The sequence below is a fragment of the Anopheles coustani genome, chromosome X, assembly GCF_943734705.1.
Source record: "Anopheles coustani chromosome X, idAnoCousDA_361_x.2, whole genome shotgun sequence".
In the NCBI taxonomy this organism is placed as follows: domain Eukaryota; kingdom Metazoa; phylum Arthropoda; class Insecta; order Diptera; family Culicidae; genus Anopheles; species Anopheles coustani.
In genome coordinates this window covers 16,219,658-16,246,353 of record NC_071290.1, presented here as the reverse complement: position 1 = coordinate 16,246,353, position 26,696 = coordinate 16,219,658, and the positions used below count along the sequence as shown (strand labels likewise).

Sequence of the window (26,696 nt, the reverse complement as noted above, 5' to 3'; positions counted from 1 at the left end):
CATGATTTCAATTCAAACAATTGTGATTTGCATGTTATAACAATCAGTTTCAAAACCTTTTGCCATATTATAAAATAATGTATTTGAATTATTGTTTTGTGAGAACAATCAAGCGTTGATAAAAAAAAAAACTTACACGGTTCTATTTTTATGTCACTTCGTTTTTCATTAATAAATGGCTGAATTCGACTGAAAAGTAAGAAACTGTCCAGAATAATACGAAGGTAATGGATTAAAAAGATGAGAAACCGATTGTAAAACATTCTAAACTGGAAAAAACACATGCAAAACTGTGATGGTGCAATTGTTATTTCGCTCGCTAATGAAATTGATTCCCACAACGGGTTTTCTTTGTTTTAAAATACTCCAGCGCTCATTTTCACAGACAGACGATTGACAACCGAAATAAGCTGTGGAATCTTTAATTTGTAAAAGTATATCTTTAACGTTTGTCAGGGCAAATATGATTTATTTCTTTTTGTGCAATAAATTAAGCCATAGTGGCTGAAATTACCTGAATATATTGGTTGGTTCAATCATTTGGGTTCACCGTATTGTTATTACATATAATCAAGGGTTAAGCTACTTACTGAAACAATTCGTTACAAATTAACTTTATTAACTAAGCCTTTCGGTGATTATAAATGGGAAATGAATTCATCGCATCTGTGCCTCCCCATAGCTCATTTTAAAATTGTTCCTACGACATTGCAAAGTTCATGAGGAATTTCTGTGAACGAAAGGACAGAAAATAATCGTTAAAATGGGTTCGAACGATCGCACGGATGAGGAGAACGTTACCTTGACCGGCGGGAGTGCATTCGTTAGGGTGAGACCGATACTGCGGAGTGCTACGGTTGGCACAAAATCGGTCGTGTACAGCCGTTGGAGGCTGTGCGTCGTGAGGAGAACGGGCAGATTGTGCTTCAGCCGCTGCTGTTCGTACCTAACCAGCTCGTTGAGGTTGTTGACGCCCAGCCCGGCGTAGTTGGCGCTCGCCAGCATGTCGGTAAGCGCCTGCACATCGCCAAAGCCGAGATTGACGCCCTGGCCAGCGAGAGGATGCACCCGATGGGCGGCATCGCTGCAGTAGGAATAGAAATGAACAGCATTCCATTAACATTTAGGTCAGGAGGAGGTTTCGTGTTGGAGTGGGCTTCTTCCCGACCTACCCGATCAAACAGACGCCCTGACCAACGTAGGTGCTTGTGTGTCCCAGCCCGAGTGGGAATGCGGCCCGGGAGTTCGGCACTTCCGCCTCCACGACGGGCGCGGACTCGAAACGCTGGCCGCCGGTGGTCGTTTTGATCAGTGTGTGCACGCTCTTCATCACATCGTCCACCAGCGAGTTGTGGGGTACCGGTTTGTTCTAAAACGGAAATGGTGGGTTTAGGTCTGGCGGTGCTCTGAATATACACACCGTCGCAACGACCGGCGGCAAAACTTACGAAGGCGGCATTGACCGCACTGGCGAATGCAGTGGCGTCGAGCTGTAGGAGTTGTTTCGCCTCGGCCACACCGGTCGACCACACCAGCGAGCTCATCTCGTCGTTGAGCGGAAGCAGCGCAATCGGTCCCGTCGGCAGGAAGCGCTGCCACGCCGTCACGTTGTCCGCCGTCCGCGGCGGCGCCAGGCGGAGCGTTGCCACCACGCCCATCTGGTTGTAGGCCAGCGTGAAATTGTGTACACCCATCTGCCTTCGCACCAGCGAATTGTAACCGTCGGCACCGACCTACGAGAAAAAAAACATTTGTTAGCGAATTATGCATTTGGTTTCCGGTGCCGGTTAAAGCAGTTCGACCACCAGCGAACTATCGTTAAAACTAGAACCACCCTAATGGTTAAAACGGACCGATGTGAGTTTCACAGATTTTCAATCTTGTGAAAATAGTGAGGTTTGGGAAGGAGAGGTAAGAAAAATATCAAGTACCAAAAATAAACACTAAATAAAAGGCTGAATAAAATCTTCCGTCTACTGTAGTTTCCTAAACGTGTGTTAAAACACACACAAACAAACGCCAACCCAGACAAAACAAATATCTTAAGGCCATATTAAATGTTCCTTCGTGACACCGGAGTTCGTCTTGTTTCACAGAAGCGACAGAATAAATACCATCCATCAACAAGTAATAACATAAACATCTAACTTAACTTAAACTTTTGGATTCAAACGGTTCTGTAGAACAGCCGTCTTGGAAAATTCATTTACAACGCTAAACGAATCGCCAGTGCATGTAGTTGCTGGATCCTGGGCAGGCAAAATATGTTCCTCCAGCTGCGCTCTGTGTACGACATGGCTTTTCACGTGTTCGACCCCCACACATCGGTATGCAATGCGCCGGACGGAAAGATGAAAGGCGGACGGAATTGCGCTGGTTAGGCACCGATAATGCGGGAGGTAAGTTGGTAACGCATCTTAATTATAACCACGTTGTTGTCCCCCGAGTTGCGTTTGCTCCCCCTCTCTCTCTTTTACTCTCCCTCACTGTCCTTCTACTCCTTTTATGGCACACATGTTGGGGTTGGTTCGCGTACGAGAGTTATCGACAGCTTGAGATCATGAGACCGGATGCGAAAGCATTTTCCCATCGTCGCACGCCACCGCCACCACATTGGACTCATTATGCGCGTTCTGATTCGGGTGCCAGTGGTAACGTGATTCCACCCCCAGGTTGGCCAGTTCCGCCGACGGACATAAACGATCTCCCGCCGGCACCGGTGGCGACAACGGCGACGACGACGACGACGACGAGTGCTAATTAGTGCCGATGCTAAACATTCCCATTTTTTTCCACCGTCATCAGAGCTGGGGAGCTGTCCTCCGAGCATTCCCCACCGCAGCAGGCGAACACACGGAGGTGGTCGTGCACCATTTCCTCTCGACCTGCCTTCTCCCACCAACAAGAGGGGGGGATGGGCTTAACATCGTCGTCGCCACTGATTTTCCACACTCGGCGGATGTTTCTGTAAGCGCGTCGGCGTCCTCTTCGTACGACCACTTGCGTGTGTGTGGTACGTCCCACGCCGCCGACCGCCGTGTCCTGCTCCCCATTCCCCCAATGCCATCGCTTGCTGCCATTGCCATCCCGTTGAGAGGCACTCCATCTGGTTCTCATTTTCATCCGGCTCCCGAAAAACCACCGCAAATCGACCGCGGGTGGGAAGAAAGTATGCGCGTTCACGGGAAGACGTTTCGCTGATGGTTTTTCACGCCGCCACATCCTCTTCGCGGCGTTGGGTGGCCAGCTCTCCCGCGCAGCAAAATTCGCTCTTTCGCTTTCGCCCGCGTTGGCCAGGCGCATCCTGCATGGCGCGCAGCATCTCTCCATGCTCTCTCCAAGACGCTCCCGTGTGCGTGTGTCTGTTCGCACTCCTGTGTATTTATATATTCATATTCCTTCTGCTTCTCCAGCGGGGAACCGCGGCGGGGCGGGGCTGGCGCGCTCCGGGTTTTAGAAAAGCGTGAACAGATCATGTTCTCCTGAACGCCGCTCTCTTCCATCGGTGGGCCGTCTCATGGCCACGGGGTCGGGTAAGGAAGGAAAAGTTTGCCGGCAGGGTGGTGGGAGGGTTCTCTGCCGGTGGCCAGTCTGCGTAGGGTGTGCTGGTTGCGTTTCGCGGCGGCGGCTGGCCGGGTCCATCATCGTCGGGATCGTTTGCATCAGTTCTCGGTTGGCGTTCGACGCGGTGCGGGCTCAAGGAAGCCTTCGGGTTCGCGTTGCAAACGGGAAAGCCCTGAAAGACGGCAAAGTGGTTGTTGTTTTGGTGGTGAAACCATTGCCCCATCGGAGGGCCTCCCAAGGTAGGAAATCGCCGGCATTCGACGCTGCCCGATCGGGGGACTTCGATCAACCCAAAGCCTAAAAGGCACGAAATCTGGAAGCCATCAAAATAGTCCACTTATCCAGTCCAGTGTGGTACAAGTTGCTAGTGGCGATTCAGGGAACACAACAGGATGTTCACGAGTGGGAAGGCACGCTCCTGAAGACTTCTGAGAAAAAGTGTACAACAAGAAAGTGTTAATATTTGGGACGGTCTGAACGTGAGTTGAGTTTACGGATTGTTTTTCCATGGAAAACGAATTCCAAGCGGATCTGCTTTCTGTAACGATCGACTGCACTGTCCGTGCAAGATTTAGGAGCTCACCCGTCTAATGTTGCGCCGCGGCAATATAGGTGTCTGTGCAATCAGAGGCATCGCTCCCCAAAGTGGACTCACTTCCCGCAACGGAGCACATAAACACGGCTAATTAAAAGCGTGATCAGCGGCTTCAAACCGCACGCGCCGACGAAATTGATCATTTTCCTCTTGTTTTTCCGCGAACCGTCGCCGCGCGCTCGCTCATTTTCCAACCGCGCGCGCCAACACCGCACACCAAATTAACGCCGAAAACGAATGTTTTGTTTACAAATTCCAAATCTTCCAGAAGTGGCCTCTTCAGCGAGTGCGGATGAGCGGCGCCCTTGCTCGGCGTGTGGTAAAAAAACATGGTGTCGTCGTCGCTGCTTCCCCATGTTTCCCCCCCAACTAGCCCTCCCGCTTCCCCTCCTCTTGCATGCAACTGGTGGCTTTGGGTCCAGGCGGGCATTGAAAAGCAGACCGTGCGGAAGAACACACAAAAATAAAAGAAAACAAACTTCTGACTTTGGGGAGCAACTCCAGCTGCACCGAAACCCCCCCACACGAGGATATGGTTGGGAATGTGCAAGACGCCAATGCCTTTGGGACGCGCAGAATTCCAGATTGTAATCAACATTAAAACTCTCTTACGTCAGAACAACACAAAAGGAGAAGCATTTCTGGCGAACGTGAAGCAGGAGGAATTTCACGGTCAACCTCAGGGAGTTCTGACTCAATGCTGTATAAAAAGTCCTATTTTCCGACTTTTCATATACAGCTATTCTTAAAAGTGAAGGTGCAGTGTCACTTTTTATATTTAACTCCAAATATCTTGGCTACTGTTTAACGCAGGTCGAATATTCCAAACGAAATTTGATTTGCTTTTGCAGTTTTGTTTTACGCCATCAACGTGCAGGATCCTTCAGTTGAACTGGCAACTAATCAACCAGACAGTAATAGTTTCATTGAATTACATTTCGATACATGATTTAAACTTTTAATTCAAACACCCTAAAAAGGACACGAGTTTTTAAAGTAGTTATACTCTGCAAAACTATATCGTTTATGGTATTTTCCAAGGAAAAACAATGGGAAGTATGATTGAACTTTTTTTCCTAGTTGACAACTTCCCAGGTCAAACATATGATAAGTTCAGGTTTTGAAAATGTTGGCGTCAGAGCTCGACACCACTATTAAAGATAAAAGAGAACACATCCCTTCAACATTTGATACATTTGCTAGCTTGCAAGAGATAGCTTTGTTTGGAAAAATGCGTGTGAAGCCGGATCGCGTATGGTGCATTCTCCTGATGCGATTCAAACATCCTAGGGAGATCCAGTCTTTTCGTCAATATCCTCCCATTTAAAAGACACATTAAAATGATCAAATGGCGTAGCATTAATTAGGATGGCCTTCGTAAACTTTGACTAAAACGTAGAACGTTTCGTAGAAGGAAAATCCAAAACGGTGTACATCTAGTTGTAGTCTCACTAGCGTGCTAATTCGGATCGTTTAGGCGAAGGTTTACAACCCGTTACAGGTCGTAAGAATTAAGGGTGTTGAGTGTGGATCGTTTTGGTTTCGCGATCCAACACCTTTGCAAACACTATTGGTGCACAGCCTCTGCTAGGAAAGCGAACAACAAGTCGCATCTTCGCGGCTAACGAGACGACGCAGCATCGCACCGGACGTGCCAACGGATGATGGTGGCCGGTGTTCGCGTTTAGCGGTGTTTCAATTTTCACCTTCCTTCCTTTAGCGCAACACGTCGGTCGGTTCGAGATTTGTTCCACTTCACGGTGGCCACACCGCCAGCTCCGTCTCCCGGGGCGAAATTAGTTACAAGCGCAACACTAAACAAATCTTTCGCTGGTTATCCAAATAACGCACCCACACACCGGCCGATCGTAGCGGGTAGGTGTGGGAGGAGAAATGGGAAGCGTCCCGTTGACGTTGCCTTCACCGGGAGTCGCTGGTCGTGCACCTCCATCTTGCCTTGTCGTGTAGCATGCAGTTCCCGTTTGCATGCTCGCCCCGGGAAATTGCTTGACGAGTGACACACGCGAAGCAGCAGTCGATGGATTGCGTGTTGGCGTCGAAATCCCGGGTTTTGCGGTGTAACATGCCCACAGCTCGCTTACATAAACGTGTCGTTGGACGCCCGTTGGTCGTCCGGGGGTTCTACTCGGGGCTTACATAAGCCCAGCTGGAGCGGGGGTTGCAATCATCCGCCCAAGATAGCCGATGATGTTGTTCGGCTCTGTAAAACAGTCTCTGATTCGTTGCTACTGCGTTTTGCGCACACCGTTGGCGGTCGGCGTGTGTTTACCTTAGCGTCGGAGGGGGCCCTTACGCGAAGATCGGTGACCATGGCTGCACTAATTGTTCGCCCTTCCATGGTAAACGTTTTCCTAGAATAAGTAGGTTCCGGGAGCTGCAGCAAACTGCATACGCTGCTGTGGCATTATTCTTCCCTCCAACCACGACTAGCTTGCCTGCGTCTTCTCCGAGAGGGGTTCCTCTAGTTGCACACTTGCTGTTCTGCGGCGTGTGGTTGTACTAAATCATCTCGTTTTTTTCACCCCAGCTCGCCGGTGAGAGGGTACACGGATCTAGTGTACTGACATCGAGCTGCTGCTAGAGGCCAGCGCGTGCGGCATGGACACGGTGCGATTTTCAATCATAGTAGGCTCCCGTTCACCTTGACCGGCATTGGCCCGGTACCTCCCAACACACACACACACATACTGATCGGTGGTTTGTGGTTTTGTTTCCGTCCGGATAGGAGAATGAGATGCGGTGGGAGGACGAGTACCGGATGTACTATCAGGAGCCGGAGGACGATGCCAGCGACCCGCCGGACAGTGCCGGCCGCTACCGGCTGAGCATCTCGAGCGAGAGCGACGTCGGCGGGGTGGAGATTTCGTCGCCCAACCAACCGCACGACTTCGGGACGGGCCGCGAGAGTCAGGAGGAGATATGGGCGTACGCCGAGATCGAGTCCGGGCTGAAGGAGCTGCCCGACGGTGAGCGGATCGCGGAGCTGCTGCTGTGCAGCCTGGTGCCGGTCGGCGACATCCTGCAGGACTTCGGCCAGCACGTTACGACGGTGCTGTTGCTCGCGGTCTGGTACAGCAAGCACGACCTGCTGCGGAAGGTGCTGGCGCTGGAGGGCCCGAACGTGCACGCGTGCGACACTGCCGGCAGATCGGCGTTGCATCTGGCATGCTACATCGGCGACTACAAGGCGACCGAGCTGCTGCTACAGCACGGTGCGAAGCCGCACTGCTGGGACAAGGAACGGGCTGCCACTCCGCTGCACTGCGCTGCCAGGTAGGTCCACTTCGATCCTTCCGATACACTCCTATTGTAGTTGGCTACAAGTCATTCGTATTAGTGGTAATAATAAATGGAAACCAACAAACATATCAATCGGCGACGAGGATTTCTGAAGCGTATCTCCGGGTAACAATGCACAAGTTGACTGAACTCCTCGTTTGGCAGCAATTAAACACGAATCTACAAAACCAAAGTCATAGCGAAAAAGTTATCCAATCAATCGCTTCAGGAATTCTAGATTCGAGGGAACTTTTTTCGACTTCTGGTACACGCAGAAGCGGATCAATCCGTTCGGGGGCCCCAAGCGGTTGGATAAACGGGACCCTCCAGACATTTCCATTGCTCTAAGTGTTTCTATACTTATGGCCAAAATTGGACTTATTTTTTACAGCAGTTAGCAATCCTTTATACATATTTTTAGCAATCCTTTATACACATAAAGGACGCATATTTGCTTATTTTATGAAATCAGACATTAGATCTTCATTATCTGAAAATAATCGCAATCGCAATAGGGGTTTTTTAAATCGCTCTCAAATTATCAAATCTTTTTATCAATTTTAACAGCGATGACGAAAACATTTTAAATTTTTTTTTTTTTGCTGGTAGACCGTAAATTGAGAGCATTTGAAGTCAAACGGACATTATTAGATGAGAAAGAAGATTCATGAAAACATATTCTGGCAAGGTTTTAGGTGAAAATTAACAATGGATAAGCAATATTAAAATACATCTGTACTAACTTTGATCAAAGTATGTGTACCGCTGAGAGAATAAATAAAATTGGTAGTTACTTTTGCGGTCTGGGGTTTTCATCACGGGGCCCCCTTAAGCTCGGGGCCCCCCGCGGCCGCTCAGTCCGCTCATAGGTAGATCCGCCTCTGGGTACACGGACATTACGATGATGGTTACTACGGAAATTAAGTACTTAAGTAAAGTATTAATCCTTCCGAAACAACTCAGAGAACTCACCCTTCATGAAACAGCCAACGTTAGGAAATTGTTTGGACGACAGAAACCGCTTCTTCACGCAAGAAATCAGTGTTTGCAATGTGTGAAAAATTAATCAGACAATTTTTCAACGTTTGCTCACGATTAACGATAAACATTGTGAGTCGTTTCAACTATACAAGCTATCCGTCGATCAATGTTTAACGTGTGTGGACTTCAACCTCTGTGATTCAGAAGATGGCAAATAATGAATCTACGGAAGTTCTAGTTCATCTAGCTTTGGATATTGTGAAAGAGCACTTTCGCTTGACAAGCTTGAGGCAAGATGGTTGGTTGGTATCCATTCTATTCGCCATATTAAGATCAACCCAGCGAACCGGGTATGAGTTTCAATCCCATTTCCCAATGTCCTCTACCTTCCACCGTTACAGTTGCGGGAGTCTGGAGTGTGTGACGCTGCTGCTCGACCAGCACGTGGACATTAATGCCGGCATCGAGAAGTATTCGGCGCTGCACTACGCGGTGATGCGCAACAGTAAGAGCTGCGTGGAGCATCTGCTGCAGCGCGGCGCCAACCCGAACACGCCGCAGGTGTACACGCAAACACCGCTGCATGTGGCCGCAGCCCTCGGGTACACGGAGTGCATGGAGCTGCTGCTGGCGCATGGTGCCGACGCACGCTCGCAGTACGGTCAGAAGAAGATCACCGCACTGCATCTGGCCGCGTCCGAGAACTACCTCGAGTGCGTGAAGCTGCTGGTGGCGGCCGGGGCCAACATCGACGCACGCAATCGCGACCAGCAGACGCCGCTGCACCTGGCCTGCCTGTCGCAGTGCCACGAAACCGTCACGTACCTCATCGGGCAGAAGGCGGACGTGCACGCGGTCTACCGGGACGGCCGGACGGCGCTGCACGCGTCGATCGTGAAGGAGTCGCGCTTCTGGGACTGCACGCTCAGCCTGCTGAAGGCGAAGGTGGACGTGAACCGGGCGGACCATTTCGGCTACACGCCGCTGCACATCGCCGCCCTCAACGAGTTCAGCACTTGCGTGTACATGCTGATCGAGTACGGTGCGGACATAACGGCCCGCACCAACGGTGGCGTGTCGGCGCTGTCGTTCATCATCCGCCGCACGCCCGAAATCATCCCGCGCTACATCGACAAGCTGGACGCGGCGATCAGCGTCAACAGCATCCACGAGATCGGCGACGTCGACTGCGAGATCCGGCTCGACTTCCGGCTGCTGGTGCCGAACAACGAGCGCGGCGAGACCGAGCTGCTGCTCGCGTTCATCGAGGTCGGCCAGAAGCGCATCCTCAAGCATCCGCTGTGCGAAACCTTCCTGCTGCTGAAGTGGCGTCGCATTCGCAAGTTCTTCATCTTCAGCCTCTTCTATCACGGTCTGTTCGTGCTGCTGTTCACCGCGTACGTGCTTGGCGTGTACGTGCAGGACTGCCGCACCCGGAACTGCCAAACGCCCGCCTACGTCCCGGCCGTCGGCTACATCATCATCCTCTTCAATCTGGTCCTGCTGACCAAGGAGATCTTTCAGATGATGCACGGGTTCGTCAGCTACGTGCGCTACTGGGAGAACTGGTTGCAATGGAGCATCGTGATCGGCATCTTCCTCTGCACGGTGAGTAACCTTTTTCACCTCCAACGCACCAAGAGCCGGATAATAAGACGGTAGTCAAAACAGGCAGCCTGAAGTGTCGAGGGTTTCAAACTTTTTGATCATATTTTTCCAATTTTAATGACGTTTCAATTCATGAGACTGTGGATTCACGTTCACACGAAAGAATATCACTGACGTATTTCAAAATATGAGTTTGATGCAACTGAACTGTCTGAATTTTGGGTCACAAACTCACACCCGCTTTTTTCCGGAAAAGTATATTACGTTTCTATCTTTCGTTCTCTACCCCTTCCCGAACAAGCATAATGGACTCAGCGACGTCAACTCCGTCATGATATGGCAGCATCACGTAGCTGCTGTCGTAATTTTTCTCGCCTGGCTTGAGCTTATGATGCTGGTAGGGCGCTTTCCCATCTTCGGGTTGTACGTTCAAATGTTCACCACCGGTAAGAAGACACAACGGGATTTTGTTTTTCTTCTCCTTCACTCTGCCATTGCCCCATTTGCAGTGGCGGTCAATTTCTCCAAGTTTTTGATGGCCTACTGCTGCCTGCTGATCGCGTTCGGGCTGAGCTTCTGCGTGCTGTTCCCGAACTACATCGCGTTCAAGGCGATCCCGCGCTCGCTGCTGAAAACGATCGTCATGATGGCGGGCGAGCTGGAGTTCGAGGACATCTTCTACGGCGAAAACCTGAAGATCGAGTACCCGGCGACGGCGCACGGCATGTTTCTCGCCTTTGTGCTGCTGGTGACGGTGATACTGACCAACCTGCTGGTCGGTCTGGCCGTCAGCGACATCCAGGGGCTGCAGCAGTCGGCCGGCCTCGACCGATTGTCGCGCCAGGCCGAGCTGATCTCGCGCCTCGAAGGGCTAATGTTTTCACGCCTGCTGCGCAAGGCACCGATACGCATCTGGGCCCTCTTTCAGCGGATAGCGCTGCTGAAAACGTCCCGCTGCCGGCTGCACTTTCGTGTCAAGCCGAACGATCCACGCGAGAAGCGGGTACGTATAAAAAAGGGTGAATAGTGCATCAAGGCAAACCCATTGATATATGTACCGTTGTAGATCCCGAAGGAGCTGATAACGTCCATCTACAAGCTGGTGGCCGAGCGGCGCGAACGCAACCAATCGATTCGACGCCGGCAAACCTATCGCAACATGCAGACGTTCAACGACCTGCTGATGGGCGACGACGGTGCGGTGACGCTGCGCCGGAAGCACTTCAAGACGATCAACAAGAATCGCACCATCTCGGAGAACTTCTACGGCGGTACGCGCCCGGACACGATGCCGGCGGCTCCGACGGTGCGCACGAGCGCGACCAGCACGGCCAAGGCGCTCGAGGAGACGCAGAAAACCATCCTCAAGCGGTTGGACGAGCTTAGCAAAGACCTCGATATTATTAAGAATAAAATAAAGAAATTGTGAAGCATGCACACATAAATCCCGGGTCGTGTACTCACCAGCAGATCACAGCAAAGACGCTCGCCGCTGGCCAGCTGCACCGTGCTCTTTTCCGCACCGTCACGGATCAGCTCGCAGCTGGCCAGCTTGGACGCGTAGCGTATCTCGACGCTCGGTACCGACTGCAGCTGACGGTAGACGCTGGCCAGTAGCACGTCGTTCTCCACTATCCAGGAGATGTTCTCGGACAGGTCGTCGTAGTTGAACGTGATCAGCGCATCGGAACAGGCGTCCCATACCTGCATCTTCAGCACCGGCTTCACCCGCGTCCGCTCGATCTCTTCCCACGCGCCAATGCTCTGCATCAGCCGGTACGTGCCCTTGCTGATCGCCGACACCCGATTGCTGTACTGCTCGGCAGACGGTTCCTTAAAGCCGGGTGCTGCCTCGAGCAGCAGTATGCGCTTGTCCTGCAGCCGACTATTTTTCCCTGCAATATGTTACGAAATCAGATACCGAGTGAAAACCAGCGAGCCGGCGAACGGGTTGAGCCTTACCGAGGGCGCACGCGAGCGCCGTGCCCACCATACCGCCACCGACGATGATTATGTCATAATGCTGTGGTGCGCCATCCGGTCCAGTTGATTGCGGGCGGTTGATCGTCGTGGCTATCGTTCGCCATTGGTTCGATTTGAGCGCATTACTGGCGACACTTTTCAGTAGCACTCTTCCTTGGATTAACCGGTTCATTTTCACTGCACTTCTGTGTACGTCCGTTGCATTTCACAACAAACCTTTTGACAACTGCGGGCCAGACCAAGTTTTCCAAACAACAGGTTGCACCGAAGTACCTTCCCACAGTCCGCCATATTGGAACGGTTGTTTATTTACAAAATATCACAAATTTTAGTATCAAATAATTACAGAAACAATATGCCAGCCATCATGCAACTAGTTTGAGCATTTACTGATAACCTCCTCGATTACTGATGATTGGTGAATTTTTGTTTTTGACCCCAAGTGCCTAGTGGTTGTTGCAGGTTTTGAACGCAGGCTAGTGCATTTAAATTTCAAACGGGCCGTTACTCCGAGTATTACAATCTAATCGAAACAAATAAGATACATGCAATGGGTGTAATGTGTTTGCAACACTCTCGGGCATGATGACAGACGAATGGTGAGTTGTTAACGCTTGCGGTCATCCCAAACAGACACAGTAAGGCTAACCATAGCCACCCTTTATCGGTTATAAAAGATATATCGCTAGTGAAATATCACATACAATTCAAGCTAGGAAAAGACGTTCTTACCTCAAAGCGGCTAGCGCTTTATGATCGACGGTAAAATACAGACACTAGCAATTGATAGCAAAACGAGCCGCTGAATTTTGTCCTATAACAATCACTTTAGATTTATTACGTTTTATGCCCCGATAAGGCCAGTGCATTTCGCGTTCTGCCGATAATACAAGGTTTAAAAAAATAAAAAGAAAACGAAAAAGCACATACTACGTCGAATATCGAAACAAACCGCTTTGATCCTTAATTTATCGTTGGAATGTGGCAGTCAGTTTTACTTCTATATGGTTCGTATATAAGGTCTATTCAAAGACATGTGTAAAGTGCTACAGAAAGCTAACAACAGTTCGTCTCAGCTCGTAAGAAGAAAAACATCAACTAAATTAAGTAACCAACGGGTATATATTGTATGTATCTAATTCGAAAGTGTCTACTCTCCGGGCGCCTACTTGATTCGTTTATACGTTTATATCCTACAACTAACCCTAGGAATACCCTTTACGGTGAAACGCAGTGGTAAGTCCAATCGTAACGCGCAGTGTTTAGCATCATCAATCCACAGCATTCGTTTGTGTTTCCCTTTTTCGAAAGGCCAGGCGGTATTGGACAATGGACTATATTTATCGTTTCGCCACACGCATACGTCTGATGTGTTTCGTTTTCTGGTGTGTTTTTATTGGTATAAATAACGTGCGTTTCATTTATCTTTCTTTTTCAATTTTCGTCTAGCTTCATATACCAACTCTCTAGTATCACTCATTTAGTTAATTTTTCCTATCGCATTTCCCACTCGTTTCCAATATGTTAGCATATTGGATACTGCTAGTAAATGCGCCTGCCTTGTCCCCAATTTATCCCTGCAGATAGACATAAGCGCACACACGCACGCACTCCATTTTCGATCATCATGAACGCTCGCGCTTTTTGAACACGCGTATCGGGGGTACCATTATTAAATTGATCTACTATTTTTCACTGCGTGGTTGTGTGATTACCATTTTGATTTTGATCATATTTAGACTCACTCATGGTTTTGTATTTGTTTCCTGTTTTTTACTAGCCCCGTGCTGTCTTTTCTGCTAATGTGCTATTGGTTTTCTCTTCTAAATCGCTTTTTAAATGATGAACGATGTGGATGCGCATGTGTGCCTGTGTTTATATGCTCTATTTACAGCAAGTCATTTGCTGGGGCAGTCTAATACAGGTCGGAGGAGTGTGAACAGAATAAAGTATTGGTGGTCTTCCACCCAAACAGATGATTTACATCTAAATTCACAACAAGAAAGAAATAGTAACTAGGGGGGGGGGGGGGGGGGGGGGGGGGGGGGGGGACACACGCTTCTCTGCCAAATCAACTCTTGCTAATTGAGAACCGATGGAAGTAGTCAAGGTAATAATAATAGGTTAGCTTGGAAATATGGTAGAAAATGAAAAAAAAAAATGTGTGCATTAGGCAAGCACGTCCATTCAAGTACTCCACGCAATATGCCTATCACTAATATTGATGATACGATGATGGTTGTTTCAACCGCAGCATCCGCTATACCGAACTACAAACTATAAAATAACCGAACTCGTGTACCGCTACGTAAGCCCAAGTTGCTTCGCAAAGGAAGAGATCGATCGACGATGGAAGAGCTTGTGCAGTTATCCACTGTTCCCGTGTGTTGTTTTTGCACTTCCCCGCGTTCAAATCCGATGACTTCTCAAATAGTAATTTGGATTGGTGGCTTCAAACGGTGCCATCGGGTTGAGGAATCGACTGGTGGTGGATGATTAGTTAGCTTCGTTTTGTGTGTATTGCAAGACACCCGCGTGAATCGGTCCTGTGTACGCCGTCAGTTACCAGTGCGGCTGTATCTCCTGGAACTTCCACGACTGATAGGCATTGTTGATATCGCACGGCATTAGCGCGAGCTGGCGCGTCTGCGGCTGGTAGCCCATGCACTTCTTGTACGTTCGATGGAGCAGCGTACCGGATTGCTCGTCGTACTGCCACGGGCCGTCGACGGTGCCGAGCCGGCAGAAGGACAGCTTGATTTCGGCGTTGTACGATTCGATACAGCGCTCGCCGACGCCGAGCTGACCCGCACCGTTCAACCTGAGCAGCTGGTTGTGGCCCTGCCCGTGGCACGGTTGCAGCCCGATGTTTGCCGGCGGCTGTCGCCCCAGTGCATCGACACACTTTTCCATCCCGACGTTACGCAGCTCACCCCACTTGACGTTCGCGGGGAGCATCGGGTACTTGTCCAGCACGTCGTACGCCACGTTGTCCATGTACCAGCGGAAGCTCTTGCACTGTAGCCGTTCCTTGAGTGCCAGCTGCTCGCTGATGTCGCCCATGTCGAGGAAGCGCGCGAGCGGCTCGCGCGTATAGAAGTACTCCTTGTACTGCTCATCGAACCACGTCTCGATCACGCGCTTGTAGTTGATGGTAATCAGCGGACCCTTCTTTTTGCTCGCCAGCTTGCCAAAGTTGTACGGCATGAAGCCACGATAGACGTGGCCGACGCGCGAACACGGCACCCACTCGATGCTGCCACCGCACTGCCAAATCTTGAAGCTCAGCTCAAAGTTCTCCCCGCCCCAGACGAGCAGGCCGGAATCATACGCGCCCAGGTCGAGGAAGAACTTCCGGTTGATTGCAAACAGTCCGCCGGCGTGAGTCGGACTGCGATACGGTTCGCTGTCGTGCTTGCGGCGCTTCTGCTCGCGTCGCGGCACCTCGTTCTCCTTGTACAGCATGCCCCACTCGAAGATGCCCCGGTAGTGGTGTCCGTCCGCGTACACCGGCCTGTACTCGAACGTCTTGTGGTCGATGCCATCGATGATCGGCACCGTCATCACGGTCCGATCGCGATGAATCGGTGCCAGAAGTGGCGGTAGCCAGTTCGTGTTGACCTCGCAGTGCGCGTCGAGGTACACGATCACCTCGCCCGTTGCCTCCTTGGCACCTCGCGATCGCGTCCGGATGAGACCCTCGCGCTCGCTGTTCCGTATCAGCTTCACCATGCTGCCGAAGCGCTCGATGTACTGCTCCAGTTTGCCACGCAAATCCTCCTTGTCCGAGAAGTCGTCCACGAGAATGATCTCGTGCAGCAGATGCTTGGGGGAGCGGTTCAACACCGAGTGCACCGTTCGCATCAGTACGCTGAAACCTTCGTTGTGGAACACGATGATGACGCTCGTCTTCGGCAGATCGTACGGATAGTCCCAGTGGCGGCACTCCTCCAGCCGCGTGTCACGTATTGTCCGGTCGAGCGAAATCGCATCCGATACGACGATGTTCATGCCGTACTCCATCTCCGCATCGGTCGCCCGGTTCTGCTGATCCTCCGGCAGAACATACGCCTTTCCACCCTCGCCCGGTCCCTCCTTAGGGTTCAAATCGGTCGGCTCAAAGTTACCGAGCCCCTCCACCAGCTGCGGTACCTCCTTCGGATGGCTCTGATCTTCCTGCTCCACACGGCCGCTTCCGTCTCGGCGCGCCGCAAACCGGGCATTGTACGCATCCTGCACCGACCGGTGGTCAACGCCGGACCAGCTGGCGAGCATGTACAGTATCAGCACCACGATCGCAAGCCCGATCGCGATCCGGAATATCCGGCCACCCCGTATGTTCGTTACACGCATCGCCAAACACTACCTTTCTCCGGAACCGTTTCTGGCTACGTGTCCTCTGCTTCTGGCTGCTGTATGTATGGGCGCACCAATGTCACCTACACAGCTCCACGGCTGCACTGCGATGGAAGACTAGGAATATAATGGTTCCGATTGTTTATATACAACTGTGTTCACACAGCTAGTTTTACCGCTGTTCCGTTGTTTTATATCCCACGTCGCCTGCTCGATGTTACGTTCCACCTAGTTCTGGACCGGACTAGATCCGGTTCAAAGGCGGATGTCACGGATTGTCCTTGTTTGCACTTTTTTGTTCTTCAATCACTCCACACTGCTTCAATGTTTTTGACTTCGTTCTCAAGTCGAAATGCCGGTATCAGCAGATAGTTCGATAGAAGCTACATCGGATTAGCTGCCGTAGCGGAATGCTCGGTCCATCTTATCTGTCCTGTGTCGGACTCTAGTTCGGTAGATGCATGCGTGTGCGATTTCGTTCATACGTAAACAAATGTCAAACTATGCAGCAAAACGTACGTTTGTCCAGCAGCATCTGCCTATTTGCTCATTTCGTTTTTAATTAGCTACTTAAAGCGCTGGTGTTGGTTTGATACGCTTTAACATTCTATAACGAAAACATAATTTCAATTATCACTTTTATCCCTTTTGCTTTTGAAACTAAAAGTTCAAAAATCTACGCCTGTCTTTGAAAAAACCAGTACAATGGCGGATATTTTTATTATTTTCAGATAATCGCGCCGGACCATTCGATGTACAATAGAATATTATGAACATTTAAGGAGGTCTGGATTGTTTGCAGAATACCATCATTTCATGAAATTAAGTTATAAATTAATTATAGATCATCAAACTGATAGACAGTTGGTGAGCCTAGAACTCCACCCTGTAAACAGACGTATGTATCTTGAAATCCGGTATATCATCCAGTCACATGTTTTTGGTGTTATAAGGAAAAGTTTTTCAAGTAGACGGAGTATTCTACGAATACGTGAGTATTTATCGAAGAAAATAAATTCCAGTGTATTCCATTCACTTTTGTTTCGAATCTTATCTGTGTTCGACTCATGCCAGTGATATGTTCTTCCAATTCGGATGTGAAAAAAGCAATTCTTTGGAAAGAACGAGATTGTTATCTATGGCAAGCGAACGGAATTGCGAAATACAACAGTAGGCACAGCTGCAACCGAGAAGGCAGGGTATTAATTAACGCTATTCGTGTACAAAACTGCTCGATTCCGCTTATTGGGTTATTGACTGTCAAACGTGTTCTGCGCACATGCTCCGAATTCGCGAAAAGGCTTTTCCATCGCCCACCATGGCAGCTGTCATGCTGACTTCCGTCGACGCACTGACCAAAGGCTTTATGGTTTCTTTTCGAGCTGACACTCTCATCCGGGTACATGTGTTTAGCATTCGTCCATGGTTATTAGATTAAAAATTTAGTGTTCTTCGATCGAATCATCAAGTTAAGTGAAGTTACTTGTGTGGCGCCCGATAGTAAGATGCTTGATGTGCTTGAAGTTTTGTAAATATCATCGGTTTATGCGAAACAAATCGCAATGCCGATCTCGCAGGCCACTTGCCGCACAGAGGATGTCGTAAAAATGGCTTGATGATTCGACGAAAGAGCAATTGTTCCACCAGTAGCTGCCATCACGAAAGTGGGAAGATTAAAGCTTTTTCACACAGTGGATCGCGTCTGGCATTAGTATTTCGAAGTTTTATTTCTGCTATCTTACTGATATTTTAATTTTCCATTTCCAGTTGGAGTAGCCCAATATAAGGCAGGAACCATGCAACTACACGTGCGGGGATTGAATACCCATGTCCTGGATGTCTTGCCAGGCGACAGCATTGCCCACGTTAAGGTATGTGTTAGTTGATTTTAGCGTTAAGGCACGGTATGATTTTTTTGGGACAACAATGATGAACGATAACACGAAAATGGTGTGTGCAGTGATCAGCAGAGACTAATTTCTCATTGGGTTAGCCTCCCTAGAGTCGTTGCTAGAGGAAAATCTGAACATTCGTAGCGCGTTCCAAACCAAATACGGTTATTTGGAATTGTGTTAACCAAAGTTTAGAACATTTGTTCTTAGACAAAGGCTGTTGAGAGATTGTGGCATCAATTACCCAGATTCAAAGAATATCAGTTTGAGATGTTGAAACTTTGTAACAGATAAACGTTAACACCAAAATGGTGTGTGCAGTGATCAGCAGAGACTAATTTCTCATTGGGTTAGCCTCCCTAGAGTCGTTGCTAGAGGAAAATCTGAACATTCGCAGCGCGTTCCAAACCAAATACGGTTATTTGGAATTGTGTTAACCAAATGTTTAGAACATTTGTTCTTAGACAAAGGCTGATGAGATATTGTGACATCAATTACCCAGAATCAAAGAATGTCAGTTTGAGATGTTGAAGCTTAGTTAGTAAAACATAAACGTTAACACCAAAATGGTGTATGCAGTGATCAGCAGAGACTAATTTCTCATTGGGTTGGCCTCCCTAGAGTCGTTGCTAGAGGAAAATCTGAACATTCGCAGCGCGTTTCAAACCAAATACGGTTATTTGGAATTGTGTTAACCAAATGTTTAGAACATTTGTTCTTAGACAAAGGCTGATGAGTGACATCAATTACCTAGAATCAAAGAATGTCACTTTGAGATGTTGAAGCTTAGTTAGTAAAACATAAACGTTAGCACCAAAATGGTGTGTGCAGTGATCAGCAGAGACTAATTTCTCATTGGGTTAGCCTCCCTAGAGTCGTTGCTAGAGGAAAATCTGAACATTCGTAGCTCGTTCCAAACCAAATACGGTTATTTGGAATTGTGTTAACCAAAGTTTAGAACATTTGTTCTTAGACAAAGGCTGTTGAGAGATTGTGGCATCAATTACCCAGATTCAAAGAATATCAGTTTGAGATGTTGAAACTTAGTAACAGATAAACGTTAACACCAAAATGGTGTGTGCAGTGATCAGCAGAGACTAATTTCTCATTGGGTTAGCCTCCCTAGAGTCGTTGCTAGAGGAAAATCTGAACATTCGCAGCGCGTTCCAAACCAAATACGGTTATTTGGAATTGTGTTAACCAAATGTTTAGAACATTTGTTCTTAGACAAAGGCTGATGAGATATTGTGACATCAATTACCCAGAATCAAAGAATGTCAGTTTGAGATGTTGAAGCATAGTTAGTAAAACATAAACGTTAACACCAAAATGGTGTATGCAGTGATCAGCAGAGACTAATTTCTCATTGGGTTAGCCTCCCTAGAGTCGTTGCTAGAGGAAAATCTGAACATTCGCAGCGCGTTTCAAACCAAATACGGTTATTTGGAATTGTGTTAACCAAATGTTTAGAACATTTGTTCTTAGACAAAGGCTGATGAGTGACATCAATTACCTAGAATCAAAGAATGTCACTTTGAGATGTTGAAGCTTAGTTAGTAAAACATAAACGTTAGCACCAAAATGGTGTGTGCAGTGATCAGCAGAGACTAATTTCTCATTGGGTTAGCCTCCCTAGAGTCGTTGCTAGAGGAAAATCTGAATATTCGTAGCTCGTTCCAAATCAAATACGGTTATTTGGAATTGTGTTAACCAAAGTTTAGAACATTTGTTCTTAGACAAAGGCTGATGAGTGATTGTGACATCAATTACCCAGAATCAAAGAATGTCAGTTTGAGATGTTTAAGCTTAGTTAGTAAAACATAAACGTTAACACCAAAATGGTGTATGCAGTGATCAGCAGAGACTAATTTCTCATTGGGTTAGCCTCCCTAGAGTCGTTGCTAGAGGAAAATCTGAACATTCGTAGCGCGTTCCAAACCAAATACGGTTATTTGGAATTGTGTTAACCAAAGTTTAGAACATTTGTTCTTAGACAAAGGCTGATGAGAGATTGTGGCATCAATTACCTAAACTCAAAGAATATCAGTTTGAGCTGTTGAAACTTAGTAACAGATAAACGTTAGCACCAAAATGGTGTGTGCAGTGATCAGCAGAGACTAATTTCTCATTGGGTTAGCCTCCCTAGAGTCGTTGCTAGAGGAAAATCTGAACATTCGCAGCTCGTTCCAAACCAAATACGGTTATTTGGAATTGTGTTAACCAAATGTTTAGAACATTTGTTCTTAGACAAAGGCTGATGAGATATTGTGACATCAATTACCTAGAATCAAAGAATATCAATTTGAGAGGTTGAAGCATAGTTAGTAAAACATAAACGTTAACACCAAAATGGTGTGTGCAGTGATCAGCAGAGACTAATTTCTCATTGGGTTAGCCTCCCTAGAGTCGTTGCTAGAGGAAAATCTGAACATTCGTAGCGCGTTCCAAACCAAATACGGTTATTTGGAATTGTGTTAACCAAAGTTTAGAACATTTGTTCTTAGACAAAGGCTGATGAGAGATTGTGGCATCAATTACCTAAACTCAAAGAATATCAGTTTGAGCTGTTGAAACTTAGTAACAGATAAACGTTAGCACCAAAATGGTGTGTGCAGTGATCAGCAGAGACTAATTTCTCATTGGGTTAGCCTCCCTAGAGTCGTTGCTAGAGGAAAATCTGAACATTCGCAGCTCGTTCCAAACCAAATACGGTTATTTGGAATTGTGTTAACCAAATGTTTAGAACATTTGTTCTTAGACAAAGGCTGTTGAGATATTGTGACATCAATTACCTAGAATCAAAGAATATCAATTTGAGAGGTTGAAGCTTAGTTAGTAAAACATAAACGTTAACACCAAAATGGTGTGTGCAGTGATCAGCAGAGACTAATTTCTCATTGGGTTAGCCTCCCTAGAGTCGTTGCTAGAGGAAAATCTGAACATTCGTAGCGCGTTCCAAACCAAATACGGTTATTTGGAATTGTGTTAACCAAAGTTTAGAACATTTGTTCTTAGACAAAGGCTGATGAGAGATTGTGGCATCAATTACCTAAACTCAAAGAATATCAGTTTGAGCTGTTGAAACTTAGTAACAGATAAACGTTAGCACCAAAATGGTGTGTGCAGTGATCAGCAGAGACTAATTTCTCATTGGGTTAGCCTCCCTAGAGTCGTTGCTAGAGGAAAATCTGAACATTCGCAGCGCTTTCCAAACCAAATACGGTTATTTGGAATTGTGTTAACCAAATGTTTAGAACATTTGTTCTTAGACAAAGGCTGATGAGTGATTGTGACATCAAATACCCAGAATCAAAGAATGTCAGTTTGAGATGTTGAAGCTTAGTTAGTAAAACATAAACGTTAACACCAAAATGGTGTATGCAGTGATCAGCAGAGACTAATTTCTCATTGGGTTAGCCTCCCTAGAGTCGTTGCTAGAGGAAAATCTGAACATTCGCAGCGCGTTCCAAACCAAATACGGTTATTTGGAATTGTGTTAACCAAATGTTTAGAACATTTGTTCTTAGACAAAGGCTGATGAGTGATTGTGACATCAATTACCTAGAATCAAAGAATGTCAGTTTGAGATGTTGAAGCTTAGTTAGTAAAACATAAACGTTAACACCAAAATGGTGTGTGCAGTGATCAGCAGAGACTAATTTCTCATTGGGTTAGCCTCCCTAGAGTCGTTGCTAGAGGAAAATCTGAATATTCGTAGCTCGTTCCAAACCAAATACGGTTATTTGGAATTGTGTTAACCAAAGTTTAGAACATTTGTTCTTAGACAAAGGCTGATGAGTGATTGTGACATCAATTACCTAGAATCAAAGAATGTCAGTTTGAGATGTTGAAGCTTAGTTAGTAAAACATAAACGTTAGCACCAAAATGGTGTGTGCAGTGATCAGCAGAGACTAATTTCTCATTGGGTTAGTCTCCCTAGAGTCGTTGCTAGAGGAAAATCTGAACATTCGCAGCGCGTTTCAAACCAAATACGGTAATTTGGATACGTGCTTACCAAATGTTTAGAACATTTGTTCTTAGGTAAAGGCTGTTGAGTGATTAAAGTATCACTTAGTTAAACTCAAGTCAGAACAGTAGTGAGAGTAAAACTAAAACAATTATAACATAGTTTTTGGATTGTTAAACGGAATTTAGACTGTGCAGTGTACAGCAGGGCCCAGTTTTCCATTTTTTGAGCTAGGCTCGCTGGTACCCACTGCCAAAATATAGTCTGAATAGTTTGACCCGTTTTCCGAAGCGCACGCATGGTTATACGGGATAAATCTTCCGTACAACAAAGACATGTTAAGTAAAAACAAAATAGTAAAATAGGACAGAACAGCAATCGTTACCAAACTGTAACACTTCGTCACTCAAGGTACGGTTTAAGAACGGTTGCAAAAATAGAAAGGATCACAATTCTCCTAGAGAATCATCTGATTATGCATCGCTTATCCCGTGTTGCACGATTATTGCTCGCCGGCACGGCTTAATTCTATGCAACAGTTTGAATATAAATTGTACGAAACGTATGAATCAAAAGCAGATTATTGCACAAACACCTGTGAAAGATTTAGCAATAGTAAATCTACCCGGTTTCTACGGCTTCTCATAATAACCAGGATAACGAATATTGGATATTAATCCAATATTTGTTCGTACAAACCAAAGAATTTTACCTTTTATCAGCAGAAATACGTATCATTTGTACCCATTTTGATTTTAAACATCTGCGTGCACATTTGGCCCGATTAACACGAATGTTCAAGGTGTTTTATCTCTAAAGTGTACGCGAGATAATTAAGTAGTATTATCTACCCGACTTGTGTGGTTTCTCATGTTAATCGGGATCGCGATTACTACAACAATTTACAAACGTATATCATAACATATTATTCTGATAATGTGTTTGCTTCGGAAATATTGAGAAGCGTTTAGATGCAGCACCTCTCGTAGCAAGGGCCGTGGATTAATTAGATTTCTACACCTACATGTCCATTATCTCACACCCATGCAGTTACAATTATATACGAATATAATACGAATACTATAGGGAGATAAAATTAACCACATTCTCAAAGTACTGATAATCTATCGCAAATGCAAAAGAACTGATGATGATTAGCGAGAAATTAAAGCATAATTAATGTTTAGGGCAGATCCAGCGGAACTTGCAGAAAATCAACTGCGGGAATCCTCCAATTAATCGTGCCTATAAAATGAAGCTATGCTTTGGAAACACTGAGAAGCGGATATGCGACACCTCTGGTGGCACTGACCGTGGTTTAAATAGGTTTCTACACATTACATACATGTTCGGCATTTGTAAAAAATCAATAGTTATGCCCATTCTCTCACAGCCATGCAGTTACAATTATATGAGTGTTTGTTTAGTATTCTGCTAAATGAATAATGATGGCTGCTATACCAATTTGGAAGATTTGAGACCTTTACAATCGCACTCACTATCGATACTAAAGGGAGCTAAAATTAACCACATTCTCAAAGTACGCATTTACGATTAATGAAAATTTAAAGCATAAATATGGTTACGGCAGATCCAGCGGAAACTTGCAGAAAATCAACTGCGCGAATCCTCCTACTATTAATCGTGCCTATAAAATAAAGCTATGCTTTGGAAATACTGAGAAGCGGAGTTGCGGCACCTCTGGTGGCACACTGACCGTGGTTTAAATAGGTTTCTACACATACACTTACGCGATTGATAAAACTATCGGGATTGCGATTGTTAAAACAACTGATAAAAGCACAACAGATCATTTAATAATATGTTGCATCAAATTCTATTTGAAGCATATGCGTACACCTTTGGCCCGATTCACACGAAAGTTGATGGTGTTTTATTTCTAAAGTGTACGCTAGATAATGGTAATACTATCTACTCGATTTGAATGGTTTCTCATATTAATCGGGATCGCGAATATTACAACAACTTATAAAAGTATAAAAGTATATTTAAAGCATATGCGTACACCTTTGGCCCGATTCACACGAAAGTTGATGGTGTTTTATTTCTAAAGTGTACGCTAGATAATGGTAATACTATCTACACGATTTGAATGGTTTCTCATATTAATCGTGATCGCGAATATTACAACAACTTATAAAAGTATAATGTTAGGTATTATCCACATTCTCAAAGTGCGCATTTATGATTAGTGAGAAATTAAAGGATAAATATGGTTACGGCAGATCCAGCGGAAACTTGCAGAAAATCAACTGCGGGAATCCTCCAATTAACCGTGCCTATAAAATGAAGCTATGCTTTGGAAATACTGCGAAGCGGATATGCGACACCTCTGGTGGCACTGACCGTGGTTTAAATAGGTTTCTACACATTACATACATGTTCGGCATTTGTAAAAAATCAATAGTTATGCCCATTCTCTCACAGCCATGCAGTTACAATTATATGAGTGTTTGTTTAGTATTCTGCTAAATGAATAATGATGGCTGCTATATCAATTTGGAAGATTTGAGACCTTTACAATCGCACTCAATATCGATACTAAAGGGAGCTAAAATTAACCACATTCTCAATGTACGCATTTACGATTAATGAGAATTTAATGCATAAATATGGTTACGGCAGATCCAGCGGAAACTTGCAGAAAATCAACTGCGCGAATCCTCCTTTTATTAATCGTGCCTATAAAATGAAGCTATGCTTTGGAAATACTGAGAAGCGGAGTTGCGGCACCTCTGGTGGCACACTGACCGTGGTTTAAATAGGTTTCTACACATACACTTACGCGATTGATAAAACTATCGGGATTGCGATTGTTAAAACAACTGATAAAAGCACAACAGATCATTTAATAATATGTTGCATCAAATTCTATTTGAAGCATATGCGTACACCTTTGGCCCGATTCACACGAAAGTTGATGGTGTTTTATCTCTAAAGTGTACGCTAGATAATGGTAATACTATCTACTCGATTTGAATGGTTTCTCATATTAATCGGGATCGCGAATATTACAACAACTTATAAAAGTATAACGTAAGGTATTATCCACATTCTCAAAGTGCGCATTTATGATTAGTGAGAAATTAAAGGATAAATATGGTTACGGCACATCCAGCGGAAACTTGCAGAAAATCAACTGCGTGAATCCTCCTATTATTAATCGTGCCTATAAAATGAAGCTATGCTTTGGAAACACTGAGAAGCGGAGTTGCGGCACCTCTGGTGGCACACTGACCGTGGTTTGAATATGTTTCTACACATCCATTTACCGGATTGATAAAAACCTACCGGGACACAGACTGCTGCATTATCTTACATCCATGCAGTTACAATTATATGAGTGTTTGTTTAGTATTCTGCTAAATGAATAATGATGGCTGCTATATCAATTTGGAAGATTTGAGACCTTTACAATCGCACTCAATATCGATACTAAAGGGAGCTAAAATTAACCACATTCCCCAAATACGGATAATTTATTACAAATGCATAAGAACTGAGACACATTTTTGGTAAATGAGAACCTAGAGCATAAATATTGTTATGGCAGATCCAGCGGAATCTCGCAGAAAACCAACTGCGGGAATCCTCCTAATATTTCATCTTGCCAATAGGAAAGTTAGGGAATGCTGAGAAACTGATAGATGCGTCGCCCTGTAGTGGTACTGTACTGTCCGTTGGTTGTAAGCTTCCCACATTCGTTACACCACATCGTGTTATCGTTGTCTTCATTATAGTTTTAGGTAGAGTACTTAACTGTACATTGAGCAAATTTTTATTTAATACTAATCTTGTTTTTATTATTCTCTTTTTTCGTGTGATCGATTCTACCGTCTGCAATTCCCAATCCCCTGTTCCGGATACCGTTCGTCCGATGCAGGCGTTGGTGGCAAACCTCGAGTCGGTCGAGGCAGAACAACTGAACCTGTCCTGCGAAGGTACGCTCCTGGCCGAGGACTTGACCGTTTCGCAGCTGCACTCCGTCGAGCTCGACGTGACGGTCGGTCTGCTCGGTGGTAAGGTGCACGGTTCACTCGCTCGTGCCGGTAAGGTGAAGGGCCAGACGCCGAAGGTCGAGAAGAAGGAAAAGAAGAAGAAGAAGACGGGCCGTGCTAAGCGACGCATCCAGTACAACCGCCGCTTCTCGAGCGTCGTCCAGGCGTATGGCCGCCGTCGCGGACCGAACGCTAACTCTGCCACTTAGGTTGGAGTCGTCGCGCCCGGCAACCACAAACAATCATGAATAATTTCGTACGTAAGCAGAAAGAATGAAATGAAAGCCTATGATCGTTTGCGGCAGAAGTGGTTAAAATAAATTCGTCATTCACGATCCCAAGCTTCACGTCGTTTTTCCTATTCTGAATTTTTGGGTTGGAAATCAATAATTACACTAGCCTAAACAAAGCTCCTAAAGACAGTTGTTGA

The 26,696-nt window shown here is 46.3% G+C and overlaps 4 protein-coding genes across 8 annotated transcripts; 2 read left to right on the top strand and 2 right to left on the bottom strand.

Annotated features, from left to right (window-relative positions):
• Positions 1 to 460: 460 nt before the first annotated feature.
• On the bottom strand, positions 461 to 12,229 carry LOC131268729 (ubiquinone biosynthesis monooxygenase COQ6, mitochondrial). Its single transcript, XM_058271000.1, has 6 exons — positions 12,011 to 12,229; positions 11,513 to 11,943; positions 1,449 to 1,733; positions 1,173 to 1,369; positions 802 to 1,084; positions 461 to 730 (listed from the first exon to the last, which is right to left on the bottom strand). Exons 1-6 carry the CDS (start codon positions 12,201 to 12,203, stop codon positions 701 to 703), a joined length of 1,419 nt encoding a protein of 472 aa, XP_058126983.1. The 5' UTR covers positions 12,204 to 12,229; the 3' UTR covers positions 461 to 700.
• Positions 6,779 to 11,477, top strand: LOC131268728 (transient receptor potential channel pyrexia). Its single transcript, XM_058270999.1, has 6 exons — positions 6,779 to 6,805; positions 6,906 to 7,453; positions 8,842 to 10,048; positions 10,350 to 10,494; positions 10,558 to 11,051; positions 11,115 to 11,477. Exons 1-6 carry the CDS (start codon positions 6,779 to 6,781, stop codon positions 11,475 to 11,477), a joined length of 2,784 nt encoding a protein of 927 aa, XP_058126982.1.
• Positions 12,230 to 14,075: 1,846 nt separating the features above from the next.
• Positions 14,076 to 16,855, bottom strand: LOC131269691 (N-acetylgalactosaminyltransferase 7). 2 transcript variants are annotated; one of them, XM_058272177.1, is made up of 2 exons: positions 16,564 to 16,855; positions 14,076 to 16,491 (listed from the first exon to the last, which is right to left on the bottom strand). In XM_058272177.1, exon 2 carries the CDS (start codon positions 16,382 to 16,384, stop codon positions 14,594 to 14,596), a length of 1,791 nt encoding a protein of 596 aa, XP_058128160.1. In that variant the 5' UTR covers positions 16,385 to 16,491; positions 16,564 to 16,855; the 3' UTR covers positions 14,076 to 14,593. The 2 variants fall into 2 exon arrangements, with proteins under 2 accessions (XP_058128160.1, XP_058128161.1); XM_058272178.1 differs by having other exon boundaries at positions 14,076 to 16,486.
• Positions 16,856 to 17,739: 884 nt separating this feature from the next.
• Positions 17,740 to 26,607, top strand: LOC131269603 (ubiquitin-like FUBI-ribosomal protein eS30 fusion protein). Of its 4 annotated transcripts, none has more exons than XM_058272060.1 (3): positions 17,740 to 17,786; positions 18,155 to 18,258; positions 26,152 to 26,607. In XM_058272060.1, exons 2-3 carry the CDS (start codon positions 18,184 to 18,186, stop codon positions 26,473 to 26,475), a joined length of 399 nt encoding a protein of 132 aa, XP_058128043.1. In that variant the 5' UTR covers positions 17,740 to 17,786; positions 18,155 to 18,183; the 3' UTR covers positions 26,476 to 26,607. The 4 variants fall into 4 exon arrangements, with proteins under 4 accessions (XP_058128043.1, XP_058128041.1, XP_058128042.1 ...); XM_058272058.1 differs by having other exon boundaries at positions 17,782 to 17,812; XM_058272059.1 differs by lacking the exon at positions 17,740 to 17,786 and adding an exon at positions 17,885 to 17,915.
• The last annotated feature ends 89 nt before the right edge of the window (positions 26,608 to 26,696 follow it).